Raw genomic sequence first — 16,432 nt, 5'->3', positions numbered from 1 at the left:
GTTTTGCTAATCTTTTCTTGATTTTGTGTTTTGGGCACTAATGTTCATTATTATGTATGGTTGTTGCATGTATATCTTTAGAATGTAAGACTTGCAAAAGTTTCTCTGAGACCTGGTGCTGGTAACATGGTCAATGGGGTTCTCAGAAGACTAGTTTTGCTTTAATATATACTCATGAAGCATGACTAAGTGGCAACTACAATAGTTGTAATGACTGCCTTGTTCTTTTGAGTCTGCAGGAAAATAACTCCCTTCCTTTACCCAGAGTGGAAGGCAATGATCGTTCACAATCACGTGCTCTTGCCAAGCTTCATTCTCATCCAGTTTTAAGTTTGGTGTTGAATCTTTTTCTTCTATTTACAACTTCAAGGATAACTGGAGCTAATCATAGAGGTATCTATGACAAACGACCTGATTAATCCTTGGGTTTGTCCATGGAATTTATATATAGAAGAGAAAATTTATTCTTTTACTGTATTGTATTCCTTTTTTTTTTTTTTTTTTTCCCTCCTTTCCCCCAAATACCGAACATCTAAGTTTTTCAGATTTTTATAAAGTCTCAGGATTTGGTTCTATGATAGTTGTTAAAGGCACCGGCGCCTTGAATGCCTTAAGGCGACAGTGTTGTACCAGGCGAATGCCTTTTAGGCAAAGACGCAAGGCTACAGGCTACAGGCGCTGGAAAAATAGTTTTTTTTAAAAATTATTTTGTTATTATTTTGGTTGTGTAAGGTTTATTATTTGTTTATTGTTAGTTTTTATTTGTTTAGGGCAAATTATACAAACCACCCATGAGGTTTCTATATTGTGCATGTAGATAGAAGTTATAGCAATATTACAGAAAGGTCCATAATTTTAAGGTCAAAAGCATTATGATTTTTGGCATTGTGATGTTCCTTTCTACGCGAGAAACAGTGCAAAAAAGCATGAGAAGCTCCAGTCCCTCTACATTATTTTGTGTTTACTTAAGGCTCAGCTGAGCAAACAAAGGCTCATCTGCCGGAAAGCCAATATGAAAAGTTACAGTTATGACATGAACAGAGAGCAACAATTCACCACATCAATTTTCTCTGCAGCTCCAAGTCATGTTTTCCAAGCTTTGTCTTAGAAAAAGAAACACCTGATGAAAATCTGCGAGCTTTCTATTGCCAATATGGAAAATGATGTTGCAGAGGTATTAGCTCCAGGAGAAAAGTTTGTTACAGAAGTGGAAGATACATATACTGAAGTTGAATGCCACAATAATTTTCAAACAATGGTTGCTTCTACAATTGTTTCATAATTAATTAGCCATTTAGTAAGCATCCTTTGAGGGTAGAGGGTACAAATTCTTGCTTCACTTTCAAATTTTGAAGATTCTGTTCATACAAGAATGGCGAAGACTTCACAAGCAAGGAGAATCTCATTCATAGTGCATGTTTGGCTTTAACTTGTAATAGACATTTTTTCTTTTCTATTTTCAATGTAGAGTTTTTTATGGTCAAATGGTCAATATGATCTTTCTATAATATTTCTATAACTTCTATCTACATGCAAAATATAGAAACCTCATGGGTGATTTGTGTAATTTACCCATTTGTTTATTACAAAACCTATACAAGACCTACAAGTTACAAAACAAAAAAAAAAAACAAAAGAAAATAAAAGAAGAGACAGAGAAGTACACGAGTGAGTGAGTGACGAGCCTGATCTGCGAAGCCTGGGCTCTCGGATCAGCGATCTGCGTCTGCCGGTGCCGGTAAGTTCTCCTTCCCTCTCTTCTTCTTCTCTTCTTCTTCTCTCCTTCTTGCTTCTTCTTATGTTCTCGGATCTGCCGGAGGCCCGGATCTCTCAGTCTCAGAATTTTTTTTTTTTTTTTTCCTTCTTCTCTCGGCTCTCTCGGTTCTTGCTCTTCTTTTATTTTTTTATTTTTTTTATTTTTTTAATTTTTTTCTCTATTTTTTATTTCATTCTTCTTCTTCTCTCGGCTCTCTCGGCTCTTCTTTTATTTTTTTATTTTTTTTCCTCTATTCTTCTTCTCTCGGCTCTCTCTGCTCTTCTTTTATTTTTTTATTCCTCTGTTTTTATTTATGTTGGTCCTCTGTTTTTGTTTTTATTTTTATTTTTATGTTTGTCTAGATTAGTGCCTCACTGCCTTGCATGTGTTTGAACTTTGATGATCAATCTGTTTCTGTTTTATTGCTTGTCTCTGTTACTGCCGGTAATTATTTTTATGCTTGTCTCTGTTTCTGTTGATTTTGTTTACTCCTTATTAATCTGTTTAATAGAAATCGATCAATCACATACCCAAAAATGAAAAATAGAATCAATCATTCATGGTGCTTACTACTTACTGCTTATAGAAAATTAGATTTATTTGATTTGAAAATAGAGCACATCCTTGCAAGATAAATTCATAATTTCTATTTAATGCATCCAAACATGGTGCTTGCAGCTTGCAAAAACGTTTTATTCGTGCTTAATGAAAATTAGATTTGATTTGATTTAAAAATAATAATAGCACATCCATGTGTTATTTGCAAGATGAACTCAAATTTTCTATCAATTAATGCAGCATCCAAACATGGGATAAATATATATATATAAGTTGAGATCGAAATAATATATAAATAATATTCGGCTCTTTGCATCAACATTGCTTTTTTTTTATTTTTGCATGAAATAATTTTCTGCTTTTTGCATTTTGTCAAAGCTCTTTCTTTTTAAAAAAAAATTGAAATGTTAATATTGCTTTGAGGCTCTTATATTTTATTTTGTCAGAGTTGTTGCAGACACTGATTACATGATGCTATTATTTTGTTATTTTGAATTTGGTTGTAGTTTGTACTTTAAAAGATGCTTAGTGATGGTTCAAGAAAGGATCCGGCATGGAATTACTCACATTTGGAGAATCCGAAAGATACAAATGCCATCACTTGTAACTTTTGTGCAAAAGTTACAAAAGGAGGTATTTATCGGGCTAAGCAACACTTAGCTGGAGGGTATAGAAATGTGAGTGCATGCACAAGATGCCCATCTAGTGTTAGAGAAGAAATCAAAGAGTACATGAGTAAGAAAAAGGAAGAAAAAGATAAAATGAATTTGTTACCTAGTGATGACATTAATTTCATTGATGAAGAGGATGAGGATGACGTTATGGAAGTTAAAAATCGGGGAAAAAGGGTAGCTAGTGCAAGTAGTGGCAGTGCTAGTGTCAATTCCTCAAAGAGGCAAAAGCAAAAGGGATCGATTGATTTATATTTCACTCCCAGACCGGAAATTGTGGTACAAAAAAGAAAGGAGGGGGGAAAACAGACAACCATTAATGATGCATGCAAGAAAGAGTTGAGAAGAAGAGCGTGTGCTGCTTTTGCAAGGTGGATGTATGATGCAGGAATTGCATTCAATGCTGTTAAGTATGATAGCTTTGCCGAGGTTGTTGAAGCATTTGGACAATATGGTCCTGGCATGAAACCACCTAGTTATCATGAGGTGAAAGTTCCTTTGCTTAGAAAGGAATTGGATAATACCAATGCTTTGATGAATGACCATAGAGAGGAGTGGTCAAAATTTGGATGCTCATTAATGGCAGATGGGTGGACAGACAAGAGAGGGAGAACATTGCTTAATTTCCTAGTAAATAGTCGGAGGGGAACCATGTTTATTGAATCGATAGATACTTCTTCTTTTTCAAAGGATGGTGAAAAGATGTTTGACTTACTTAATAAATTTGTGAACCGCATTGGAGTAGCAAATGTCGTCCAAGTCGTCACAGATAGTGAATCAAGCAATAAGTATGCCGGTAAGAATGTTCAATGTTTATAACTTTTAGAGTTTACATTCTTTACAAATATATAATTTAAATCAATTTTGATTTACTCATTCTCTTTATATCACTTTTTCTTTTTTCCGTTTGGTTTCAAATAGGGAGGATGTTAGAGAAAGAACACCCACATTTGTATTGGACACCATGTGCTGCTCATTGCTTAGACTTGATGTTGGAAGACATTGGGAAAATACCGTCCATCTCTACAACAATGCAAAGGGCAGTTGAGTTGAATAGTTATATTTATATGCGTCCAAAGTTGTTGAACATTATGAAGAACTTTACTCACAAAAAGGAGTTGCTTAGGCCCGCTAAGACTCGATTTGCTACATGTTTCATCACATTATCAAGTATTCACAAGCAAAAGAATAATTTGAGAAAGATGTTTACTTCAGAAGAATGGAGTCGTAGTAAATGGGCGAAAGAGGAAGCCGGTAAAAGAGTTGCTTCTTATGTTTTGATGCCTTCCTTTTGGAACAACATTGTCTTTAGCCTTAAGGTTTCCGGTCCTCTTATTCCGGTTTTGAGATTAGTTGATGGCGAGAAAAAGCCTCCCATGGGATACATTTATGCGGCTATGGATAGGGCTAAAGAAGCCATTGCAAAATCATTTGGGGAAGTAGAAGACAAATACAAGGATATTTTTGAAATAATTGATAAGAGGTGGAATATTCAACTTCATCGCCCTTTGCATGCAGCAGGTTATTATTTGAACCCAGGATACTTTTATTCAAATCCGAAAATTGAAGAAGATGAAGACATTGCAAATGATTTGTATGCATGCATTGCAAGGTTAGTCCCAGATGTCAAAGACCAAGACAAAATTACTGAGGAGCTGTCCTTATATTCTAAAGCTGAGGGCCTCTTTGGTAATCCATTTGCTATTAGACAGAGAAGTACACGAGGACCAGGTAAAGTGGTAAAGTATATTAAGTTAGTATAGCTAAGTTTTAAAATTATTTTGACAATAGAGTCGATACAAAGATGAAGCTAAAGTTGCTAAACATCATTACTAATTTTTTTTAATAGCTAATTGGTGGGAAGCTTATGGCAAGTCAACAAAACTTCTCCAAAAGTTTGCTATAAAGGTTTTAAGCCTTACTTGCAGTTCTTCTGGTTGTGAACGAAATTGGAACATGTTTGAGCATGTAAGTATATACTATCTATTAACTAGGTTTATAATTTAATTGTTGAAAATTAAAATTTTAATTTTTTATACTTACTAGTTAAAGTTGAATTTATTGCAGCTTCATAACAAGAAAAGAAATAGGCTCGCTCAAACAAATTTGAATGATTTAGTGTTCATCAAATATAATAGAGCATTGAGGCGTCGATATAATATGCGTGACACTCTTGATCCCATTTTACTCGATGACATTGATGAGAGCAACAAGTGGTTGACGGGGAGGATGGATGATTCTGATGCATAACATGATCTAATCTTTGAAGATGATTCCTTGACATGGGGTGATGTTGCTAGTTTTGCTGGTATTGGAGAGGATAGCAGGCCGCACCGGTCTACTAGATCAAAATCTAGTTCTAGTTCACGGTTTCCAACAAGGGGAGCAGGAAGTTCTATCTCTACAGAAAATAAAGTTTATTGCGAAGTAGAATTTAGAAACACTTTATAGCCGGCATTAGTACTTTAGTTTTAGTCTTAACTTTTGTAAACTTCGGTAGCGGTTTGTTTATTTTGCTCATATAAATGAATGAGGTTTTAACTTGAAGTTGGAGCTTTAAACTGTGGTTGTAAACCCCCATTCACTTAGAGAGAGGACACGAACTCTGGTTAGGCACCGGCAAATGCTTTGCCAACTTTTCTTGTTGAATACAAGGGGCTAAGTGGATGTTCAAATCTTAATGTAGTCTATGTAAACTTGATCAGTTGGTTTACTGAAGGGGTAACATAATCCCATTTGATTTTCAATATAGTTCCAAAGTATGTTTTAGATTACACAATTAATGTAGTCTGAAGTAAATGGATTTGACTTTAATTTGTAATTATCATAAATTGGAGGTACAGTGATAGACAAGTAAAGCAAAACAATGTCAGTGTCTATGTTTACTTTCTCTCCATCTCTCATTCTACTTTCCTTTTCCATATTCTCTAGTGGATGGTGTGACGATGGAGAAAGTATCTTGGGCTTGAGGAAGCTATTACCTTGGGCTTGAGGAAGCTATTAAGTTGATGATGTGGAATAACAGTGATCCCAGTTATAGCCTCAGGTTTCTAATTACATTTTGTTAACAACCATTTACTCCAAAAGCTTAAGTTGTTAGAGAGGGTGTAACTTAAATATATAAATCCTTCAACACGCCCCCTCACGTGTGGCCTCTTTTTGGAACACATGTTTTTCAATATTTTAATTAGGGCGACGGTAAGGTTTGAATTCGAGACCTTTGGCTCTGACACCATGTTAACAACCATTTACTCCAAAAGCTTAAGCTGTTAGAGAGAGTGTAACTTAAATATATAAATCCTTCAACACATTTTACTTTATTTAGTATGCATATCAAAAAAATCTCATAGTCTTGTCATCTAATTCCAATATCAGGGCAAACAGTGGGAAAGGTTTCACAAGAGCCAACCTTGTGATGCGGCTCGAAACATTGAAGGTGCTTGATTAATGTCTGTATTGGTTTGGTTATCGGATATTTAATTTTTTTGGTCTCTCTCCATTCCTCATAGACGCATGGCCACCCCACTCAGCACATGTTGCCATTTCATACACATAGTACACGTATAATCCATGCACATACTATGATATATGTATTTATTCCTGTCAAAATCAAAAAGTATATATATTTATGGAGTATTACTATTTGTATATTCACGCACATCTCCCTCTCTCTCTCCCTTTCTTCTCTCTAAAAATAAATATGAAAATTTTATGCATATGTTTGTAGCCAACCACAAATAGTTTGGGGAAAGGATTTGTTGAGTTGAATTGAGTATGCATGCCTGTATTTTACTATGAATTAATGCATGATTTTTATGTATATATTTATTTATTTATTCATATGCTTGCCGTATACATGATATTTATGTACTTTTTGCTTATGTTCATAGCCTCGATTTGGGTTGATGAAATGAAGTCCGGGCTAATAGGACTGAAGATAGCCAACAAGTCAATATATTGGACATAAAAAATATGACAGTCTTGCTTGGTGAATTAACTCTCTATCAGAAGTCAAGACCCCTACATTTTATTTGTAAAAATATATTGTTAATGAAATTGATTTGGCTTCCTGATTGGTGACAATGTTGGAGTGTTTGCCCAGGTAATTGTTGTTGCAATTTCTCATCCAAGAGACAGGTCATCAGTAATTAAGTATCCTGAACATATGACAGTCTTTTTGTGTGGGGTGGTCTGAATATATTCTGTATGTATTGTCCTTCAATTGTAGTTAAAAGGAGTTAGTGGACATGGAAAATTTGTGTTTCCAACCATGAGAATCCAAAAATTGCATAGATAAATATATTGAAGTAGAATAAGATGAAGTGACGCATAGATGAAAACAGATTGGATGCAAAGGGTACTTAAAACACTTGGTGAATAATATTAGGCATTTAATCCAATAAATCTGATATACTATTATGTTCCACTTCTTGAAACTAAGAGGAGGTGAATTCATGATACAGAGATGAGATTTAGATATAAATTTGCGCCAAGTGAGAGCTAGATTAGGGAAAGTCCTAGGGATTCTTCTGTTCACGGGCAATGGAAGGCATGATATGTATGAAAAGGAACATACAATTTTCCCAAAAAAATTATGTAGGAAAAAGGTAAAGTAATATGGTTCAAGTTTAAATTGTGAGAAGAAAAAGTTTAATGACAAGATAAAGGCCAAAAGAAAATCATATGAGGTTGTCATGTGAACAACTTTTTTCTTTTTCACAAGATTTTTATTTCATTGGGTAAACATAATGAAATAAACTGTTGCAATCCACGCTTTTCCCTATTGAAATGTTTGCACTGTTAGTATTAGTTCAACGTCTCTTATTTATAATAGAAATATCCCTGTTACAACTAATAACTAGTCGTGGTCATGCCTTACTGTAATGGTATACTTGTGCTCACATATTTATTTTCTTTTCTTGAAATTCAGGTCCCATATGAACTTTCTTCCCATTTGGATGATTTTGTTTGTTTCAGAACTGGGATGCAGGTATTGGTGTAACATAGCCCTTTCAAGTATTCTCAGGTTTATTTCTGCTGTTGAGCAAGAATATCTCACTGCTATATATTCAACACTTGTCGGTCCTATCTGCTTGCTACTTGAGTTTCTATTTACCTATCATTAAGTGAAAAGGAGAAAAAAATCTTACATTTGTTGCTTCTGCATGAGACATGAACAACAAATATGGAATGCAGGTGAATAAAAAATTTCCTTGTATTCTCCCTGAAGATTTGAATTCTTGAATTTATGTTAAGTCCAGGATGAAAGTTCAGGTCAACTTCCTCTTGTTCTTGTTCTTCTTTTATTTATTTATTTATTATATTTATTTATAAATATTATTAGAATTGAGTATAGAATCATCCGTTGGGCCAAACACTATGGAATAATATTTTGCTTCTCCATGCTCGAGTAGTGGGATTTGTTTTTAGGTCAGCCATGTAGGTCAGTACATCATGCACAGGTGGTATGAACGTTTTTGTAAAATTCATACTCCCCCGCCCTCGGCCACCCACCCCCCCCCCCCCCCCCCCCCCCCGCGCGCGCCCCTTGCCCCCACTTGTTGGCAACTCCTTTGTGAGTCTTTTATCATGTTAACCTCTGCTTGACCAGCTAAGAGATTTGGATAGAGCAACAATGATCTGTTTTAAATGGATATGAGCTGTAATCTTGTGTTGTATCCATATATGGTGTCTCTGAGAGGTAAAAAATAACTAAAACTAAGGGTTTTGCAATGCAGAAGGGGTTGTGAAAATGTCTCAGTTAGTAAGACCTAGAGGGTGTGAAAAGGTCTAGTTTTCTCTTTTTGCTTGCTTTTAACTTAATTCGATTTTTAGTGAATTATATTGCAATTCAACAGACCAACACACAACAACAACTAAAAATGAAGAGCAAGGGGGAGAGAGAAGAGGGGACATCGGGACTATTAAGTGGAAACCTCAGCAAGGAAAAACACAAAGAGTAGCTATCTCAGGTGAACGATCCACTATATTTTGAAAGATACAACGAGCTACAGTGCCTTTGGAATTACCAACAACTTACAATGGGCCGTTTCTCAGAGTGATCACTTGCTTTCTCCTTCCACTACTGTCCAAAGAAACTGGATAAACTGCTGCTCTGATTGTCTTAGATGAACTTGGTAGGAGGGCTCAGATTCTAACGGGCATTATAGAACACACGCAAACTAACTATAGTGCAAAAGTGTGTGAATAAAATGAAAAAACACAGGAGAAGCTCAGCTGGTTTTCTTTTGCAAAGAAACTGGATAAACTGCTGCTCTGATTGTCTTAGATGAACTTGGTAGGAGGGCTCGGATTCTAACGGGCATTATAGAACACACGCAGACTAACTCTAGTGCAAAAGTGTGTGAATAAAATGAATAAACACAGGAGAAGCTCAGCTGGTTTTCTTTTTCTCTCTAAAAGCTAGCAGATTTTTAATTTAATTTCTTTGACTAAATAAGGTCAAACCCTAGTATTTATAAACAAAAAGTCTTTGAATTTGTAACGTAATTGTCTTGTAAAAACATTGGATAAGTAAGAGTTGGGTCGTGTAAGGATTGGAACAGTGAAACTACTCGCTGGACTAAGTTACACTTGTGAAAGTAAAAGTTAGATTGGTGCAACTGCTGACTGGGTTTAGAACACGTTTTAGGCAGAAGAGAGCTAGACTGGTGCATGCACAAGGTCCACTGGTGCAAGTGCAAGTGCTCCCACCAATATACTTACCTGTTCCTATAGTGTTTGTTCCAAGTTGATGAAGCTTCAATTTGATGAACCCGAACCTCTGGATCATGAAGCTGTCCAACAAAGACCCAAAAAGAAAATTAGACCTCAACATGATTTTGGACCGAAATATGCCAGCACACAACTATGTTTCTAACAACTTTTTTCCACCTATGTTTCTAACAACTTTTTTTTACACACTATTCATGTTTTGTGCTAATATACTAGTTCTGTTTTTTATTTCCATTCAAGAGGTGAATAATTTGGTCTGCCATGATTCCCTAACACACGTATTTTTAATCGTAGTGCAGGTTTGGTCGTTTCTGTTGTAGATCCACAACCTGGTGAGAGCATTATTGATTGATGTGCTGCTCCTGGAGGGAAGACCCTTTTCATGGCATCCCTTTTGAATGGCCAAGGTAATTTTTGAACAAGGAAACATCATTCCTGTTTAAAGACCCTTGTTGGCTTTCTACAGAAAAGCAAAAACTATAATAAGTTTTCTAATATTGCTTAGAAATGTGACATATATATCACCAAAAGATTCCATCCACATCTGTTACTTATAAAAAATAAAAAATAAAAAAGAAAAGAAAAGAAAAAAAAAAAGTAAAAAAGATGATGGTGTTCAAATCTTATTCTTTATCTGGTGAACCAGATTTTGTTGGAACCTAATGGTATAACATCATTCATTTTATGGATAGTTGTAGTGAAGTGCTGAGAATGATGATGATGTTCATAGTTCTTGTTTGCTTGGTGACTTAGTTGAGCAGTTTTGGGTTTTTGAGTAATATTGAATACGCTTTGTGGGTTCGCAGTAAGGTATCTGCAATTGACATAAACGAAGGCCGGTTGAGAATCCTTAGAGAGACAGCCAAGTTGCTCCAAGTTGATGATATCGTCACCACCATTAATGCTGTTCTTCATAGATTTGTTGTAAGTAATTACTGACATAGAAAATGAGGAGGGAGTATTTTTGGAACATGTAGCACCTGAGTTCTTTCTTCTTTCTTACCATCTGTCAGGACAATGATCGGGTAAAGTTTGATCATGGTTGTTAAATTAGAATTGAGCGATTTTACGATCCAACGTGTCCGAATCCCATAAAAATCTTAGCTTGTGCAAAATCGCTGGGATGTGGGTAGAATCGTGGGATCGTAAGCCATTCTAAATTACTCCATGTTTGTGGTCTTGTTTTGGGTTTAATAGTTGGCAGAAATAGAAGAAGCCCTAAATCGATTAGCACAGTGCCACAATTCCTTCTCTTTCACGGCCTCCAGCACAACTCCGACGAAGAGATAAATGCCCGAGGAAAAATAGAAAAAAAAAAGGGTGGCTAAGGTTTCGGTGATGAAGAAGAAGCAGAAGAGGAGGAGAGAGAGGGAACGAGAGACTAAGAGAGCTTACCTGAGAAAGACGAGAGGAGCTGCTGGCTGCCGCTGATCTCAACAGGGGAACAGGGGAATTTGGTTCGCCGACATCGCAACAGGGGAATTTTACTCTCTTCATCTGTTGCTATGGTCTTGTCCAACCAGATTGGTCTTGTGTCTTGTCATTTTCTTGTGTTTTCTTTGTTCTATTTTACAGCTGGGCCTGATGGGCTTGGCAAACTTCAAGTTTCTGAAGCCCAATGTAATATTTGCATTTATATAAAATTTGTCTTACCTTCCAAAAAAAATATTAAAAAATAAAAAAATAAAAATTTAAAAGAATCTATTTGAATATTTTTATTTGAACTTATCCTTTATATATATATACATACACACACACAATGTACTTATATATATATATATATATATATATATATATATATATATATATATATATATATATTGTGTTTTTGGCTCATTTTCTATTTATTTTGAATATAATTTTTGTTGAGAAAGTTAGTTTGAGTTGTATTTTTATTAGTTTGGTAGAATATTATGATTTACGATCCGACGGAACCCAAAACGATTCTACCTAGAATCCCTTTTAACAACCTTGAGTTCAATAAAGTTTTGCTGGATGCTGCATGTTTTGGACTGGGTGTTCTCTCCAAGGTATCCACAACTCTGCACAAGGACACCTGCATCGTCTCTTAAGTATTTGTTTGTAGAAAATTCCAACAACATTGGGGAGTTTTTCCCCTATGGTTTGCGCTCATCTTTCCAATTTTTCTTTCAAAATGAAGCTAGTCGGGCTATTTGAATCTTATACTTCTTCTTCTAGTTATTGAAGAGAGCAGACTTGCGTTGGAATAGGAGATCAGAAGATTTGGAACAGCTTAAGGATTTTCAAGATGAACTTCTTGATGCAGCTTCCATGTGAGACCATCTAGTCTCCTTCGCTGATGTTTTATTTTATTCTTCATAATTATTGAAGAGGGAAGAGATTATCATAATTTATATTTCTGGCGAATCGTTTTTTCCTTTCTACTAATATCGTGTTTGTAGGTTGGTAAAGCCTGGCGGAGTTCTGGTATACAGTACATGTTCAATTGATCCTGAAGAGAATGAAGAGAGGGTGGTTGCATTCCTTATTAGACATCCAGTAAGAGTTATCATGCTCAATCTTTAAAATGCTTTATTTCATGTGTTCACTTTGCTTAATTGTAGGCCCTCTGAAAAAAAAAAAAAAAAAATTCATTCAGGATGAGGTTCCATGGTGTGTATTATTGCTGATAATAATGTTTTGATTTATGAAATAAGTGCTACATTTGAACTCTAGAGAGCTTCAGAATAAAGAGGGTATAAGATAAGTAGGACCATAACTGAATATGTGGAATGTAACCAAGATAGGATGTTGGGATAGATGTGAAGGATAAAAATAGAAATGAACACACTTATGAGGTTGAATTAGTACCCATTGGAGATAAAACGAGAGAAAATTGACTATGAGGTGGTTTGGTCATGTGTGATGAAGTCTAATGACTGCACCGCTAAGGAAGGGGAACATGGTCCGCATTGAAAATAATGCTATGAGAATGAAGAGTGAATTGAATTGACATAATTGAGAAGGTTAATATATATGTGTGTGTGTGATAGCATGTGGTTTGATTGAACTTATGACATTGGATAGAGTAAAATGGCGGAATAGGATTATTTTAGTCAATCCCTAATAGTGGAGAGAGAGTTTTATGGAGTAGAGCTGTGAAATCAATTTTTGAGGATTAAATGGAACTTATTTTCAGATCTACTTTGTATATGATGGAAGTCAAATGCTTAAATGGGAAAGCGCGCACATGAATATTACGGAAGTACACAAAAATTACAAATCAATAGATGTTCTGGAGTAAATTTGTTAATGTGCCTCAGGTATTTTTGTGTTCTTGATACATCACTCAGCTTATTACTTGTACCACAAGAAAATTTTGTTGATGAGTGAACCGTACCTCCTTGTTTGTGATGTGGTATAGTGAGTTTTCTATCTGGCTTTAATATTTTTATATAGAATTAAGAATGTGAGGTTAATGTAGTGCTTCTGACATATTTTAATTATTTTATATGTTCACGAATTCAACTTAGATCCTGCTGACAGATATGTACCACCACATTTTGTCACAAAACGTGGTTTCTATTTCTCTAACGCTGAGAAGCATTCAGTTGATGGAGCCTTTGCAGCTCGTCTTGTTCTATCTTCTTAAAACAAAATGTAAGTGAACCAATGCTCAATATTTTATTTGAGTTGTTCAAAGTGTCTAGAGAAGCCATTCAGTTAACAAATAACTGGGGAAGTAACATGGTGATTAAGCATTCAGCAAAACTTTTCTTTCAACCTACAAAATGGGGTTACTTTTCACTTAACCCAAAATTTATGATTAAGCATTCTGCATTCAGCTCGTCTTGTTCTATCTTCTTAAAACAAAATGTAAGTGGACCAATGCTCAATATTTTATTTGAGTTGTTCAAAGTGTCTAGAGAAGCCATTCAGTTAACAAATAACTGGGGAAGTAACATGGTGATTAAGCATTCAGCAAAACTTTTCTTTCAACCTCCAAAATGGGGTTACTTTTCACTTAACCCAAAATTTATGATTCAGCATTCAGCATTCAGCTCGTCTTGTTCTATCTTCTTAAAACAAAATGTAAGTGAACCAATGCTCAATATTTTATTTGAGTTGTTCAAAGTGTCTAGAGAAGCCATTCAGTTAACAAATAACTGGGGAAGTAACATGTTGATTAAGCATTCAGCAAAACTTTTCTTTCAACCTCCAAAATGGGGTTACTTTTCACTTAACCCAAAATTTATGATGTTGGATGAATTACTTTATTCCACTTCAACAGAATAATTGCTTGAGGTTATTAAATTGGTATGTGTTCTGAATGTTACAGGTATAATTTCTTGAAGTTGCTTCCAGACACACCCAGTTCCTGGTAGAAAGTCCGTTTCACAGGCAACATGCTCTCTCCTTTATGATTCCCTTAACAGAAACTCCCTTTACAATTGGGGTGTGATGAAAACCCTCTTAAACTTATTGAGAAGACAGATGACTGAGCAGCACAAGTGGAAAAAGGGTTAACATGGGACAAACTATGCTTTACATGAATGCAGATCCTGTGAGTATGCAATAATGGGATCCAGAATGAGAGTCGGACGTGATCTGATATCCTAGAGCATTTCAGATTGATAAACTCAGTTCCAATCAATTCCGACGATAAGACACTGGAGCTGCTCCAGGACAACACCAGTTGGGATCATTGATGGATCAGATCAGTGAACTATTTATGTTATTGGTTTGTGTCTATGCAAAAACCTATATAGTTTTACTGATTTTGTGTAGTTTAATGTATTCTTTTATAACCTTTGTAGCATTTCCATGACTGTGATGCAAGTCTTCGTCGAACTAATATTGGACTCATTTGATTCTTTGTATCCTGCAGAAGCTCAGCTTGGTAAATGAATTAGAAACTTCGGATTTGTGAATCTCTGCCGATTATCTTTGGATTTTGCTAAATCTATTTTCTGATTAAATAATTGCATTTCTGGAAATTTTCTTGAGAGCAGAATATGTGGAATTTTTTTTTTTTTTTTGCATTTGAATGTTTTGATTGTGCAGGAACAAAATAAAAAATGTGAAAATTACAAGTCTTTTTAGTCATCGTTTATCACTTGTGAGGTGCAATTTCTTTATCTGAACAGATCTTGAAGATTGATGTTTTCTAGTTTTTGGTCTCAACTTTCAAGCTTGTTCTCTGATTCTTTTTCTCACCAAATAAAGGGCGCTTCTGAACTGTGCACTTGACCCGAGAACCTTATATTTGTGGAATGGGAAATTCAAAATTAATGATTCCTTGTACTTTTAATAATATATACAAGTATAGATATAGATTAATTAATATATATATATATATATATATATTAATAATAGTGTAGATATATTATTTATAAATTAATGGCTTGAAATACTCTAACTTCTTGTTTTATTTTAGTTGAACTTTGCTTATTGGTATTTTAATATTTTATTTTGGTTTAGTTGGACTTTGTTTATTGGAATCCTTATTTTATTTTGGTTTCCTTGTTGGTATTTAGTTGGATTTTGTTTATTAATATTTTATTTTGATTTCTTTATTGATATTTTAGTTGGACTTTGGTTATTAATATTTTATTTAAATTATATTATTAAATTCAGGGCTCGTTAATATTAGAGGAAAATACCAATTGGATTTTCAATTTTAAATTCTTCTAATAATTTTTATTTCCTAGAATGACAACTTTTTAATTATTTTATTAATAAATTAATTGAAAATTCAATTGGTATTTTACTTTAATATGAATCCCAAGTGCTATAGAAAACCCAATTAAAAAGACAATTTTTTATTTTATTTATAAAATAATGATCCCTTGTACTTTTAATATTATATATATATATATATATATATATATATATTAATATATAATATCTATATACTATTATTAAAAGTGCAAAGAATTTCGGTGTTTCAGTATTTATTTATTAATATAAAAAATATTTATTAATTGATATAAAAAATAGTTTTTATAAAAAGAGATATTTATTAATTGATATAAAAAGATTTTTTATATAAAAAAATTACCTAAAAATTTATTTAAAGAGTTTAATTCAAATTACAAATTACCTAATAAATATTTATTTCTATTTGTTTCTAAAAAAATATTTATTAATTGAGACTTTCTATCAAATTCTAACACAAAATAAAATAAAATAAATTCTTAATTGATATAAAAAGAGTTTTTATAAAAAAAATTTCTATAAAAATCCAACACAAGTTACCTATTTATTTATTTATTTCTTAAAAAATATTAATATTTATTAATTAATATAAAAATAATTTAACAAATTACAAATTACCAAATAAAATTCAACTAAAACTCAATCTGTCAATCACTACTTTCCAATTACCTAATAAAATTCAAATTACAAATTGCACAACTCAAACTCTACCACCAATTATTTTTAACACTCTCTCTCTCTCTCTCTCTCTATATTATATCTACCAACCTCAGAACTCCCTCTCAATCATATTGTTTTTATGTCTCTCCTGCGACTTGGATGAGGTAACTATTACTCTCCATTCTTCTAATTAGTCAATGAGGCTGTTGCTTCGAATTCATCAATTTAGCAACTTGTAAATCTTTATGGAACTGATTGATATCAATCTTCTTCTTTTTTATTACTATTTTTTTCACATAATTCACAATCCATGTTTTTTTCGTTCTATGAGATCTTAGAAATATTATTAATCAATTTTTCAGTCAGTTATATG

The 16,432-nt window shown here is 33.9% G+C and overlaps 2 protein-coding genes across 7 annotated transcripts; both read left to right on the top strand.

Annotated features, from left to right (window-relative positions):
- The first annotated feature begins 439 nt into the window (after positions 1 to 439).
- On the top strand, positions 440 to 10,317 carry LOC132307463 (uncharacterized). 5 transcript variants are annotated; one of them, XM_059805235.1, is made up of 7 exons: positions 440 to 1,738; positions 2,821 to 3,781; positions 3,907 to 4,716; positions 4,835 to 4,953; positions 7,916 to 7,975; positions 8,182 to 8,259; positions 10,020 to 10,317. In XM_059805235.1, the coding sequence occupies exons 2-6, from the start codon at positions 2,836 to 2,838 to the stop codon at positions 8,227 to 8,229; spliced, it is 1,983 nt and encodes a 660-aa protein (XP_059661218.1). In that variant the 5' UTR covers positions 440 to 1,738; positions 2,821 to 2,835; the 3' UTR covers positions 8,230 to 8,259; positions 10,020 to 10,317. The 5 variants fall into 5 exon arrangements, with proteins under 5 accessions (XP_059661218.1, XP_059661221.1, XP_059661220.1 ...); XM_059805238.1 differs by lacking the exon at positions 8,182 to 8,259 and adding an exon at positions 6,361 to 6,421; XM_059805237.1 differs by lacking the exon at positions 8,182 to 8,259.
- Positions 10,013 to 14,612, top strand: LOC132307464 (uncharacterized). 2 transcript variants are annotated; one of them, XM_059805240.1, is made up of 5 exons: positions 10,013 to 10,127; positions 11,920 to 12,014; positions 12,144 to 12,240; positions 13,215 to 13,341; positions 14,021 to 14,612. In XM_059805240.1, exons 1-5 carry the CDS (start codon positions 10,119 to 10,121, stop codon positions 14,032 to 14,034), a joined length of 342 nt encoding a protein of 113 aa, XP_059661223.1. In that variant the 5' UTR covers positions 10,013 to 10,118; the 3' UTR covers positions 14,035 to 14,612. The 2 variants fall into 2 exon arrangements, with proteins under 2 accessions (XP_059661223.1, XP_059661224.1); XM_059805241.1 differs by having other exon boundaries at positions 10,058 to 10,127; positions 11,929 to 12,014.
- Positions 14,613 to 16,432: the final 1,820 nt, after the last annotated feature.

This window comes from Cornus florida, unplaced genomic scaffold (assembly GCF_030987335.1).
Source record: "Cornus florida cultivar Cherokee Brave unplaced genomic scaffold, ASM3098733v1 CherokeeBrave_3.0.0_Hap2_Chr05, whole genome shotgun sequence".
Taxonomy (NCBI): Eukaryota; Viridiplantae; Streptophyta; class Magnoliopsida; order Cornales; family Cornaceae; genus Cornus; species Cornus florida.
The sequence above is the reverse complement of the archived record's forward strand: the minus strand, read 5'-3'. Positions and strand labels throughout refer to the sequence as shown.